This window comes from Nematolebias whitei, chromosome 14, assembly GCF_014905685.2.
Source record: "Nematolebias whitei isolate Nwh7 chromosome 14, NemWhi1, whole genome shotgun sequence".
Classification (NCBI taxonomy): Eukaryota; Metazoa; Chordata; class Actinopteri; order Cyprinodontiformes; family Rivulidae; genus Nematolebias; species Nematolebias whitei.
The window spans coordinates 19,379,656-19,394,365 of NC_056511.1; the positions used below are offsets into that span (position 1 = coordinate 19,379,656).

The following is a 14,710-nucleotide window of genomic DNA, read 5'->3' on the forward strand; positions in this document are numbered from 1 at the left end:
GTCTGTCTGTCTGTCTGTCTGTCTGTCTGTCTGTCTGTCTGTCTGTCAATGCCTAGGTTTCTAATTTCTTGTGTTTTCCAGTGGGTTTTGACATGGAAACCAAGCAACTTAAAGAGAACTGCAGGGGTAAACTGTCTGTCACTACGGTCACAAATAGCCTGGGTTAATCTGTTGACCTTCACCTTCTTGTGTGCACCGATCACAGTAGAACCGAAGGATAATGCATCAGGATTCAGTCCTGTGCACTCACTAACTCGTCTTCTGACTGTAGGAGAGATTTTTTCTGTCTATATTCAGGAGTTTACTGTCACTCTCCTCCCAATGCTCCACTCTCCTCGCTTTGTTCTCTCCATCTTCCCCCTCTCACAATTTCAATCTCAGATCTGTGTTCACTGTGAATATTTGTTTTTCACTCTTTAAAATGCTCACCATTGTATGTTTAGTTCTTTAATATTGGTTTTTACTGACTCACCACCAATAATGTTTTTTTTTTTTTGTTCATATCTTGTATCTTGCTCAAATAAATTAAGGAGGAGTTTTTGTGTATTTTTATCTATTTATTTTTTTCTGATGAGTGTTGACTCTGTTTCCATCATAAGCTTTTGTCTTACTTCCACGCCTGTTTCTTTTTTCTGTCTGTGAGTTGAAGGAGCTCTGTGGTGGGATTACAACACATCCTGCTGTCCATCCACCCATCTTTACCCGCTTCTTCCTTTTTTGGGTCATGGCACATTCTGCCATGTTGTTAGTAATTATTTGCATTTAATTTGAACCTTGGGATGAGAACTTGAGACTTTCAGGGATGTTTTTTCATGTTAATCATCTTTGATTTAGATTTCCTTTGCGGTTGACAGCTTAAGTATTCCATGATACCAAAGAGTCAGTTTTTATGTATTACCAGAACAGAAATTATTGAATTTTAACTGTATGAATATATTACTGTACTTTCTGCCATACACGTCGCACCAACCTATAAGTGAAAAAGTGAAAAAATGCATAAATATGTCGCATCTATTATGCATCACCACTGATGCGTTGCATTTGTTATGCGTCACCGCTGACAACCCGGAAATGTGGGGCGAACCCAGAAATGTGGACCGGTGTTGTGCCAAAACTGAATGGCTGCCAAATGACGGCCGCGGGATTGTGCACGGGAGGACTTTAACAAGAAATTAACAAGAGTAACACCTAAAAACAATTATTTGTTTGCTGGAAATTATAGTAAATGTGTTTCTCAGTTGAACTATTCCTTAATAAATGCACCATAATTGTCAAATCAGCTGAATTTCAAAAGCATTGTTGCTGCCTCGGTGGTGCAAAGTGGGCACGTGCAGTTGGACCAGCAGCTGCATTTCTTTCAAATTTAACAAGATAACCACTTTAAAAAATTGTTTGTTTGCTCAAAATTATAGCAAAGGTGTGTCATAGTCTAACATTTGCTTAATAAATGTACTTTAATGGTCAAATCAGCTGTATTTCAAAAATAGTTTTGCTGCTGAGGTGCTCTGTGAACACGCAAAGGAAGAGAAATGGAAGAAGGAATGCAACTCGTTTTTCCAAAAATTAACAAGAAATGCACATAAACAATTAGTTGTTTGCTTGAAATTATAGCAAAGGCGTGTCTCAGTCTAACCTTTGCTTAATAAATGCACTTTAGTGGTCAAATTAGCTGCATTTCACCCAGGCGTTGCAGCTGTTTTAACGGTTCCAAGCAGTGAGCAGAATGAAGGTGGGTCTAAGCCAGGCCGATTGAGTCAAGACAAGCTGGTGAAGCTTCTCAGTCATCCAGGACATCCATCCATCCATCCATTATCTTTACCCGTTTATTCCATTTTGGGTCACAGGGGTCGCTGGTGCCCATGTCCAGCAATCACTGTGCGAGGGGCGGAGTACACCCTGGACGGGTCGCAAGTCCATCACAGGGCCACATAGAGACAAACGAGACAAACAAACATTCATTCTCTCACTCACACCTAGGGACAATTTAGAGTTACCAATCAGCCTAACATGCATGTTTTTGGACTGTGGGAGGAAACCGGAGTACCCGGAGAAAACCCACGCATGCACGGAGAGAACATGCAAACTCCACCCAGAAAGGCCCCTGGACTGGGGTTTGAACCAGGGACCTGCTCGCTGAGGGGCAGCAGCTCTACCAGTTGCGCCACCGTGCTGCCCGTCATCCAGGACATTGTAAATAAAAATAAATCAAGACAAAAACAATAAAGTACAGTATAATAAATGAAGTCCAGTCGTTTATCACTTGAACTTTTTTGAATTTGTCATTATAGCTACATTTATATATTGCATGATACAACAGCATGCCATACAGCTATTACTACTCTGCTGCCATCAAATGGCTGAAAGTGGTACTGTATTTTTTTTTCCAGTCAGAATGAATGGAAATGGTCATATCTCAGCCAAAAAGTGGTTTATAAATATAGGAAAAAAATCCATAAATATGTCGCTTTGGCCTATAAGTCGCAGGACATGTAAATTATGCAAAAAAAACAAAAAACTGTGACTTATAGGATGTCAAGTACGATGATCAATTGTCAACATTAGGTTTTGGTTTTCTCTCAAAAGCTTGTTGGCTTTTATAAATATATTAACTTTTTGTTAGTCTCCAGCTGCCACCAAAAGACAAAAGAGAATGAAAATGTTTTTGCATCTGTGTGGTTGTGGGTATATGTGTCTCAAGTTATTTTGGCATTTTCCTTCAATGCCTGCCTAAACTCAGTAAGGCATAGTCTTCAACAGAAGATGCTGACCAACTCCATTGAGTCATCCTTTGAATTTTGTTGGTTAGGTTGATGCAGGTTGTTAAAGGTTGCTGAAAAAGAATGAAACGATACTGAACACAAAAAAGATGTTGATTAGGTTGATAACTTTGAAGAAAAAAAAATTGATCACACCTAATGAATGTTTCAGGTTACCAAATACAATAATCTGCATTCCATGAACCCAACTTAAATCATTTAAGTGTAAGCAAACTAAAGTTAACTGATTCATCATTATCTGTGAAGTCTATACATTATCAAATTATTCAGTTAAACTAATTATACATAAACAAAATAAGTTTATCTTCAAGTAGGGCAATAAGCGAGAGATAACAAACATGACATCTGTCGATAGTCTGGCATTGAAGCAGAGTAGCAAACACTTAACTCTGACTTGCAAACCCGTGCAAGGAACCAAGGAAGGCTTACTTAGGTGATTATGTAATTACAAGTAATGTCTCCCTACCTTGCCTGTGTGTTCGATACTCAAGCCAGCACATCCACTCAGGCATACTTCAAAACACAGCCAACTAGTGTTAAAAATACTATTAAAAATGAAAAAAACCCTTTCTGACTTAACAGTGTTAGCAAAATATTGCATTACTCACTGTATAAATTATAATGAAACTCTATGGAAATAAGATATACCTGTACAACATCTATAGTCAATCCAATGTTCACTGCAGCTGATAGAATTCAATCAATACAACTCAGGACTGTAAAACTTTCTGCCAGTGTCCACTAACGGTTGGAAAGAATACATTTTGGAGAAGGTGTAAGCTTGACTTGGCGTAAGTTGTCAAATTTGGCAGTTTGGAGTCGCCATGAGAGAATGTACTAGCGATACTGTTAAGGCAGACATGGAAATTTACGAGTTCAGCCTGACCCAAAAACAATGTTGATATCTGAATCTGGACCTGACCTTGGAAGGCAGACTATCTCAAATTTCTTCTTGGATGTTATAGAAACAAAGACGCTCTGTCCCCACTCCCTACCCCATCCCTTCCACATGGTCGTGGACCTGTGACAGATCTCAACCGAGCTGGCTGATAAACAAACACCTCTTATCAGGACTATGGCTGGGGGCACTCTGGACTGTGCTATGCTACGACCTTCTTTAATGCTCAATGCTTCCACTGGTCTCCCTCGCCTCCCCTGGCACAGCAACAAGGCTGGCGCCAAAGGCTGGCGCCAAAGGCTTCGTCGCTCACCTGGTGGCTGTGCTGGGACCCCCACCCCCTTCCCATTCCACACGCATATGTATTATGTCTATGTATGTTGATTGGCTGTGGTAGATATTTTTGAAGCCTCAAATCGTGCTCTGTCTAGGACATGGTTTGAGACATCTTTTTTTATACCTCTCTCCTTGTGTTTTTCTTCCCTTTTTCTTATCTAAGCAATAGGGGCAGCACATCTTTGAAGCTGCACCCCCTGTACTCTTCTGTCCATCTTTAGGACAGCTGTACGGAAAGTAATTTAATTGTACTTCACTGTGCAAGGATAATAAAAGCATTCTGATTCTGATTTTAATTCTGAATAGAAGTTGATATTCATCCATAACTCTTATTTTGAGCATGACATACTTTACATGGAATGCCTAAATGATTGAAATATGAATTAAGATCCATTCAAAGTTAAATAAAAGCTGAAAATCATGATGACAGATAACATATGCAGGAAAAGTAAAGAATAAGATTCTGTTTGAGTTCACTTTGGTTTAAAATTAAAGACCTACCAATGTCTGAAGGAATGCATATCACTCGTTGCTTTTCAGGACAGAGTTTTAGACTATTATATTTTGTTGATAAATGATGGAGTTGTAACTGCTTTGTTCAACGTAACATTATGTTGTAAAAAAAATGTGAGTTCTCATGGAATATCTAATTTTCAGTCCCATGCTCAAATCGCAGTGTGAAAGTACACCGTGACTTTTCTGCTCTCTGTCTTATTGTTTTGTTAGTTGAAATCCTTTAATAAAAAATAATTCATCACAATGTAAACATCATGAAAAATATTAAAGTGGAAATTAACAGTTTCCTGCAGAATCTGTGGAGATAACAGATAGCACAAGAGGACAAACGTTGAAACCAAAGCTTTCAGAAAATATTTTGTCATCTTGGTGCTCTGGCACAGTTTCATCTCAGAGGTGCCTGTAACTGTCCTCAGCTACATTAAACTCACCTCTCTGTTAAATAATGTATTAAAGACATAAACAGGAGCAGAAGTAATACGAGTGTTGAGTACTCCTGTGAAAGCATAAAGGTTTTTGTTGTACATTCAACACTCAGATTACACACATATTCAGTCACTTCTATCTAAAGGCAAATGTGCATGTATTGATGAGCAGCACACGCTCGTAAAATAAGTAGTTCCTTTTTTTGTCCCTGAGGGTTCTCGCTTTGAGCTATGCCCAGGGTCATAAATGGCTGTTCTCATTGACATCAGCAAAAATCCCTTACAGTTATTAAGTGTATCACAAAAACTTCAAAGGAGTAAAACTTTTCTGCCCCATATGTCACTTTTTTATGGTTTCGGGTGACTGAAGTGTTTCTGCATCAAAACCTTGCCTGCTAGCTATTAGATGCAGGGAGGAAACATTGCATTATTCTGCCCACACCACTTTTATCACCTGAAGGTGAATGTGGAATGCAGTACATGTGCAATTCACTTCATGTGTACCCACAAGTGCACAAAGCATGCTCAAATGCACAAACAAAAATCGAATCACCCTTTTATTTTGTTCCATGTGAAGTCCTGATCTGTTATCGATCAAGTGAAGTTTAAAGCAGTTCATTTATATTCCACTAATTTACAAAAATTGTATCTCAAGCCACTGTACAAAAAAAAACCAAGTCTGAGTTATAACTTTAACCCAGATCCAGATTTGTATCCAATTAGTCAAATATATTTATGCCCAGTACCTTCCTTATGAAATGCCAATTTGTAAAAACAAAACCAAAATATTGCATAAAAACTTTACTTAGTAAATAAACCATTGGGATTACTGAGCACAAACTTTTATGTTATGAATCACTTTGACTATGGCTGCCTCAGGGGAGTCGACAGGGGAGAGGGTGGGCCCCAGAAACCATCTTATCACCAACAAACTGGTTGGTCCACTATGTGAGTGTGCTGCTTGTGGGACTTAGTTTATTGCGGCTCCTTGGACTGATGAAGTCCTTTGGATGAAGGCCGAAACGTCTCAAAAAAAAAAAGAACCGTCCGGATGACCTGATTGAACTTTGTTGGATTTTTTACCAGGATTATTGAGCATGAACCTTGATGTTTTCTTATTAAGAGTCCTCCGTCCTGAGCAGCACATTTGGTGACAGAGGAAATGAGCAACTCACATTTAATTGAAACATCCAGCAGAACCAGGCTCAGGACGAGGGGCCATCTGCCTTGATTGGCGAGGGTTGAAAAAGATAGTAAAGAGACACAAATAGATGGTAAATGGTCCACATATAGTTTCTATAGAATGAAAAACAAAAGTAACAAAGGGTAATGACAGCAATTATTGCAATTACAAACATACCATACCATTTTATTTATAGAGCACTTTAAACAGAAACAAAGGCCAACCAAAGTGCTGTACAAACAGAAACAAACAGGTAAAGCACACAGCAACACATAATATAACGTAAAAGCAAAATATAGAAACAAAATAATAGCAAATAATAACATAATGATTAGCACAGTTTTATGCATACAGGTTCAGCACAAATCATACAGTATTGAAAGCCAAGGAATACTAGTAGGGAGAGTAGAAAGAGAAAACAAATACAGAGTTAGAAAATGTGGTCAGTTTTTCTTCCAGCAGTCCAAGCCTATGGCAGCATAACCAAGGGATAGCCAAGGAAACCCAATCCAACCCTGACTATAAGATTATTAATAATGGAAAGGTTTCAGCCCAATCTTAAATGTAGATGGTGTGTCAGACTCACAGAGAGTATTTTGGTCCACAAGAGAGGTTCACCTTTTATTTTACTTTTAGAAACTCTAGGAACCACAAGTTAACTTACAGTCTGAAAGCAAAGTGCTCTGTTAGAAAAATATGAAACCACAAGATTTGTAATATAAGATGCAGCTTGGTTGTTTAGAGCTTCACATGTTAGAAGAAAGGTTTTAAATTTTATCCTGAATTTTACAGGGAATCAAGTTAAAAATCAAGAAATACAATCTCTCCCTTTAACTCTTATCAGAACTCTGGAAGCAGTCTTGGATTAATTGATGAATTCTTCGAGCATGTTTTGGGGAACTCAAATAAAGAAGAATTCTTGAAACCTGGATGAAAATGATTGAACAAAGAAGAAGCCCAGATAGTCTCAAATTCTTTGATTCTTATAAAATAAACAATCAAAATAAATACACATCTATCAAGGCCATAATTATTTTTTAAAACATGCTTTAAATACTTGAAATTGCTCAAGGCTGTGAATACCTGTCTAATCCACAAATAACTCACCGCCTCTGAGAATGTTTCTGCACGCTGATTGCCTTGAGCTAAGTGCAACTAATGCACACATAAAGTAGTACTGAGTAATTAGTTCAAGCCATAATTCAAACTGAAATCACATTCTTGTTTATCCACTAATTGAATCCATGCCGAACCTCTCAACAGAGCAGTTGGCAAAGTAAATAAATAAAAATATGCCTAAAGGGAGTGAATCACCCTAATGGGTAAGGAAACATTTGTGTTTTTTTTTCAATCGTCAACATTTAAGTGTAGTGGGACCTCTGTTAAAATACTTCTGGATGAAACGTTTCTAGTCTTTTTTTTAGTAGAGTGACTGTCTTTGCATTTTAGTTAGTTCTCCAAAGTTTTCCATAAAACTAGATATTTTTGGTTTTATGTGTTCCCTTTTGCTTGCCAATTGCAATAAGATGACGGATAAACAAAAAATCTAGGGAATGCAGATGAAGATGTGAGGAATAGAAGATGCCAAAACCATCAACATAGATGCACTGTATAAAAAATACTGTCTTGATGTAGATTTAATTTGATGTAGACATTTACTCATTCACACACTCACTCACACAAACATGAAAAGCATAAAGAAACTCATGGCAGAAATGATCTCAAATTGGTGAATAATAAATGTATAAAAGTTGCTTAATCCAGCAGCTTATGGAAAAAAAAGTGCAAATAAGGAATGAGCCACATACATAATATACATAATATATGTATAATATACTATAAATATATATATATATAATATATAATATAAATATATAAAATATAAACATAATATACAACAAGAATCGTGCACAAACTGGACAGATCTCACACACAAATAACAAGAAAAGCTTCATTTGTCCTCCTTATCTGTGATTGATGGTTTCAACTCTTAGTGTGTGCTACACGTGTTGTTTGTATTGGAAGGTGCCTCCATTTTTTTTTTTTTTATTATTATTATTTTTTTGCAGGACCGTTTTCAAGAAAAAGGCTTATTTTTGCTTTTAGACAGCTGAAAATGCCAGTGAGAAAGTTGTAAAGATAGTTTAGTTGCTTTTTGAAATTGCAGTGGCTATGGCTACATTTTTCTTCTTTCGGCTGCTCCCTTCGTCAGGGGTTGCCACAGCGAACTAAGTCACACGAAAACTTGGCAATTGTTTTTTACGCCAGTTGCCCTTCCTGAAACAACCCCAGAGCTACCACAGCCCTCTGTGTGGAGCAGACAGCTGCTATCTAGGGTGCCTGGAGGAGCAGATGGTGAAGGTTGAGGGCCTTGCTCAAGGGCCCAGAGTGGGGCAAATGAGGGTGGAGGCAGGTGTGGGTGTTTCACCTATCCCACCCACATTTTGATGTTGTCGATACTGGGAGTGTAACCGGCGATCTTCAGATCACAGGCCCACCTTCTCTGACCTCTGCGTCACCACTCCCTGCCCTGGCTATGGCTACCTAATGCCTCTCATCCAATCATATAAGAGTTGTGCTCAGATTTTGTGTAGTAGTAGCTGAGAGTCATCTGTACTTTATAACTTGTCTGTCTAAAATAGGTATCTCTTATAAACGAGTCCTTGTGAGACTACCTGTATAAATAAAGGTTAAATCAAATAAAATAAATCCCTGTCAAATACTCTGAGCATCAACAGAGCGGTAGGTCATTTGTGTTTTCCATTACTTCAAAGAATGCTAAATTTGTTTTCTATAGGATAATATAAGGATCCATTGTAGGTTTTGTACGTTTGAAAAGGAGAAGTTTGATTTTAACGCCTAATTTAACAAATATTTTACAGAAAGCCAAGATTTGGCATTCCCACAGATTGTTTTTGAATTGCAGTGCAGTTTTTTATAATTACAGTGGCACAACAAGCTGTTTCAAGGCTGACCAGGAAGGAGTTTAAAAACGTTACAGACATCGCATTAATTAAACTGAAAGAAATTTTCTTTGAAAAATAAAAAGTAGGATTAGCTTTTTAATAATAAATTACAACTTCGTCCCGCAGTCAAGTCGTTCTTCCTCAAATCCCTAGATTTAAAAACAAAGTTTATTAAATTTACCTAATGTTTAGCTCCATTTTTTTTATATAGTTCTGCATACTAATCTTTGCTATTTATTATAGCAAAGGTAAATGAAATGAGAACACTGAAACTGAACCATAGTTTCAGGCAAAGCTGAATAAAGCAACTTTTAGGCACTTGAAAAGGATGTTAGTAGAATTCTCACAGCTTCATCCCAGCAAGACACCTCTTCACACCACTGTGCTGCAAGGTTCCATCGCTTTTGATATTAAGGCTTTTTTGTTAGAGTGTAATCTCATCTGACATTACTGCTCTCAGAGATTATTGTGTAAAGTACATCACAAGCCATCAGAGTAAATGTAGCATTCAAACAGAGGTTTTCTTCAGGGTTTTCTTGGGGGTCTCCTGATCTTTGAAACGTTGTACAGAAGTCATGATCCCAAATAGGTTTGAAAAGGATAAATAACAAAGAAACCAACCTGTGTGCTGAGTCTTTGACGGTAAAACCTTTGAAAGGCTGTGCAAAGTGAAATTTGCTCTATTGAGGATGATTTCAAAGCTGCTTTTCGAATGGTCAGCAGATGTGAGAGGTCTTTTATCCTTCCAAAGAGCTGGAGCAATGAGACACTAAAGCCCACTGCTTCGGGTTCCACTTGTCTGTGCACAACTGCTCAACCCCAGTGAGAGGTCACAACAAAGAAAAACACGCGCACACACACATAAACCTGCACACACAAACTAAGATTTCAGACAGTTTATGTTGCATTTATACTCCTGTGGTGCTGAGATGGAAGTCAAGGTTGCAGGCTGCAGTGAAGTGGGATTTGAAGAGGTGTGCGTGTGTGCAATTTTTGTATTTGCACGCATTAAGTGAAACTTGGTCTGCAGGCTTTTCAAAGGATTCATGAACTCTGATTTTATTAGCTGTCTCCTCACCTCAGCATGTCATGGTTATGTTTGTCAAGCTGGCACGTGCTGAACTTTTCACCTCTGCTGTCTTTCAGCACTGTGTAAGCACACAGTGTTAGAGCTTCATGCTAACAGATAGCTGAACTAAAGGTGTGCTGATGAATGTGAGGGTGGAGGGCATCATCTTTGCTCATAACTATGGATTTGTGACATGAAGGCCTTGTTTGCACAAGTATAATGTGTTATGTATTGTCATCATTGTAAGTTCCCATACAAAGGTGAAATTGGCTCTCTGCTTTTAACCCATCCACCACCGGGTGGAGCAGTAGGCAGCTATGGAGGGCTGCCTGGGGAGCAACTGGGGATAGAGTGTCCTACCCATCTTGGCCCACAATTGCGCTTGAACAACATTGTAGCTTCTGATAATGGTAATTGAGTTCAATCAGTATTCGCTTTGAGCCTTTAATATGGAAAAATAACTTGAAAATTCAATTGGATACTGTCCACTCAGGAGCTAAATTATTTATTTTTTTCCAAGCAATACACTTGAGTGGCTGCTAACACTGCTAGGCTGCCATTCTGCCAGTTGCCACACCTAACCACTGTTCTGTGTACTGTTTACAAGTCAAAGCCACACATTAACACCGTGTGCCTGCTGTATGCTGTCATCAATGCAAAAATGCATAAAATAGCCTTATTCGGCGTAAATAATCACATTTCATGCACATTATAAAAACAGGGGACACGCATATGCTCTAAAGACAAGCTCTGTCAAGTGTTAGTTGATCAAACTGTCGACCCTGCATTCTACATCCCTGTACCGTATTTTTTGGACTGTAAGGCACACCAGATTATAAGGCTCACTGTCGATTTTTGAGAAAATTAAAAGATTTTAAGTGTGCCTTGTAGTCTGAAAAATATGGTACATTACCAGTCAATGGTCCATACTCATGAGTCAAGCATTATACTTATTAGAATTAAACTTACCATTTAGCAGCTGTCACTTCATACCAGATAGGTTGTATTCTAGATAAAATGGTCAAGTACTATAATTAGTCTAGCTAGACCAGTACACTTTTACTTTACTTGTCTACTTAGTCTAACCAGACCTCTGCTGCCAGTGTCTGTAGGTAATTACACATATAGACTAATAACTTACTTGGGGAGTGGTGGCTGGTGGCAGAATGTGAGCCTGTAATCGTGATGTCACTGGTTCAAATACCCTTACTGATAGTTCAAAATATGGGTGTGAAAGGTAAAACACCCACATCTGTCTCCACCCTCATTTGCCCATTTTGGGCCCTTGAGTTCCTTAACCCCTCAACCCCCCAGGTGCCATAGAGGGCCAGGCACGGGGGTTGAGTTGGCAGATAGGCGCCTAGCATCTAGCCTAAAAACAATTGCCAACTGTTCGTGAGTTTTCTCGCTGTGGCAACCCCTGACGAAGTGAGCATCAAAAAGAAAAAAGAAAAGAAAAAGGACTAATATTTTTCTTATATAATGTATTTCTTTTTTCTTTCATTCTGTAAATATAGGTCTTATATAACATACTTTAGTATTTAGACATAAATAAATTAGCTGTAGTCTAGCCTATATACTAATTCACTGATCTGATTTAGAAAATATTTTGCCCATATAATAGGTATAGTACAGATATGTTTTGATTTGTGAGCAATTTTCTTACAGTTTAAAAAAGCATTCGCAACAAACACTAGGAAGGAACACTAGGAAACATTAGGCTGCACAAAAGTCTGTTGGAGTCAGCCTCCCCACCATCACAGACATCTACACCTCCAGATGCAGGAAGAGGGCCACCTGCATCATGAAGGACCCCACTCACCCAGCACACATACTTTTTGCCCCACTCCCCTCAGGCTCAGGAGGTTAAGGAGCATTAAGTGTAGAGCCACTAGACTGAGGAACAGCTTCTATCCTGAGGCTGTTAGACTCATGCATATCTAACCAGGATAATCACTGTAAACAATCACATCGTGTTGCTGCTGATCTGTTTCATGCTGCTGCTGATCTGTTTCATGTTGCTGTGTTCATTTGAGCTCATCTGCTCACACGGACTCATGCTCGTGCTGCTGTTCGGCGAATTGTTTTAATTGTTTGTATGCTACTAGTGCTTAGTGTATTTTTAGTTATTGTTTTGCTTAGTTCATATCTTAGATCTTATTACAGTTTTCTTTTACATTTTATACTTTTGTTGGACGTAACTGGGACCCTGTGTACAAAATTGTGTTCCTCCACATGTACCGCATGTGTATGACAAATAAAGAACCTTGAATCCTTGAATCCTTGAAGGTCACACCTTTAACGACTTGTTAGGTTTTATGGCATATCACTTGCCCATGAAACGTTATGCAATGTTCCCTGAATTGTGGTTCTGATAATTGCAATTATAAACACAACATTGGGCTTCATGGCTGAGTTTCGTTTTTCCTCAAGAATCGTGGTTTAATGTCACATAGTACTTGTAAAAAGAATGCCACTGGGGCTGAGAAGGTGTAGAGGTAGGGCAGCTGACTTGGGACCAGAAAGTCACGGTTCGACTCCCCACCATCCCCACATGCCATGGTGTCCCTGGCCATGACACCTAATCCCTAATTGCTCCCTAGGTGCTTACATAACTGCCCACGGCACCACCTAGGTATATCTCAGGTGTGATGGGTTAAATGCAGAGAACTAATTTCATCAATGTATGGGAACATACAATGATGACAACATATAACACTTTACTTTACTTAACATCTATTGAGATGGCTGCACAATTTCTCACCTTGTCAGCATGGACTGCATTGTGGTTTTTCCATTCCAGTGTATTTCTACAGTATTTCAGTGGTTACTACATGCAGCCTATATTTTCTTTGTCAGTAAAAAAATACAATCAGATATGTAATAAAGCTCCTCTGGAAGGATCATCATTGGTCACATCTCCCCCACAACATAATAAATGATATTCTTCCCCACTTCTTATATTCTCCTTTTACATTTTCTTGTGAAATCCTTCCAGTGTTGAAACCTTAGGAATATGAGTATAAATACAATTTTAAAAAGCAAAATAGAGTTGTCCTTTTGGCCTGGCACAAACATGGCCATCCACTCTTCAAATGCTTTTCTTAAATACACAGATTTTAAGGAATCCTCTGTAAACGACAAAACAGAAAAGAAATCCAGGTTCAGCAGGAGAACAGAACACAAGAAAGGGACTGAGAGAAAATTGAACAATTGTGGTGGTCTTTTTGTATAAATGTGTATTTTTAGAATATGCTTACATTACTTTCTCTTCTTTCGGCTGCTCCCTTCTTCAGGGGTCACCACGGTGAACTAACTCACAAGAAGACCTGGCAATTATTTTTACGCCGGATGTCCTTCCTGACACAACCACAGACCACCGAGCTACCACAGTCCTCTGTGTGGAGCAGAGAGCTGCTATCTAGGGGCCCGGGGGAGAAAATGGTGGGGGTTAAGGGCCTTGCTCAAGGGCCAAGAGTGGGGCAAATGAGGGTGGAGGCAGATGTGGGTGATTCACCTACCTCACCCACATTTTGATGTTGTCGAGTTGAACCGGCGATCTTCTGATCATGGGCCCACCATATCTAACCTCTGCCCCACACACCCTTCTTACATTACTGACTGCAGACTGAAAATAATTAAAACATATTTGCTTCTTTAGGCCTTCTAGGTTCCACTTTAAATAGAATATTAAATGTGATGTGATAAACAAAATATGTGAAGGACCCATTTAACATAAACATGATTTCAAAAGTAACTTTAAACAAACAGTATACTGACATCAAAGTCCATGCTCAATAATCCAGGTAAAAAATCCAACTAAGTTAAGTCCTCCGGACAGTTTCTTTATGTTGAAACGTTTCGTCCTTTATCCATAGGACTTCATCAGTCTGAGGAGCCACAACAAACTCACTCTCATAAATAGTACACTCACTAGTGGGCCAACCAGTTTGATGGTGATAAGATGGTTTCAACAATGGTATTTTAAGTCAAACAGGCATTTAAAGCATGTTTTCATGTTATGTTTTTTGTATTTCTAGGTGGAAACATCCTTAAAGGGCAGCAGTTCCATCTGGACTGGGCTTGGATCTCTCTGGAAAAGGAGTACTATGTGGTGGATGAGGAGGACAAATTCATGGAAGTGGTGCTGAGACGAAGAGGATACCTGGGAGAGACGTCTTTCATTGGTCAGTCAGCTAACTCCAAGTGTTAAGTTTTTGTGCTTTCAGCAAATATTAATAACATGTCACCAGATTTATTTGAACAGCATAGTCCAAACACCAACCAAACAAAAGGGTTTAAGCTTTTGTATAAAATATTTATTGCCTCCAATGAAAAACACAAATTGTCTTTGATCTGCTGACTTTGTCTGTAGCTCCATCATCACTTTGTGGCTTTGAGCATTCAAGTAAAAATACAGTACAACATAATTACACGTACAATGCCAATAAATTAAGCTTGATCTGTCTTATTAAGGAATTATTGCAGTCAAGGTAATTTTTAGAAATTTAAAATCTTTCTATTTGTCATATATACATAC

At 38.6% G+C, this 14,710-nt stretch overlaps 2 protein-coding genes across 3 annotated transcripts in view; one reads left to right on the forward strand and one right to left on the reverse strand.

The window, feature by feature from the left end:
• The window catches only part of smad9 (SMAD family member 9), a 937,424-nt gene that overhangs the window by 325,540 nt on the left and 597,174 nt on the right, over positions 1-14,710 (reverse strand). The window lies entirely within an intron of this gene.
• The window catches only part of frem2a (FRAS1 related extracellular matrix 2a), a 97,279-nt gene that overhangs the window by 17,818 nt on the left and 64,751 nt on the right, over positions 1-14,710 (forward strand). The window contains exon 3 of the mRNA XM_037687952.1: positions 14,211-14,357. Within this exon, the coding sequence (XP_037543880.1) occupies positions 14,211-14,357 (147 nt within the window). The remainder of the gene's footprint in view (positions 1-14,210; positions 14,358-14,710) is intronic.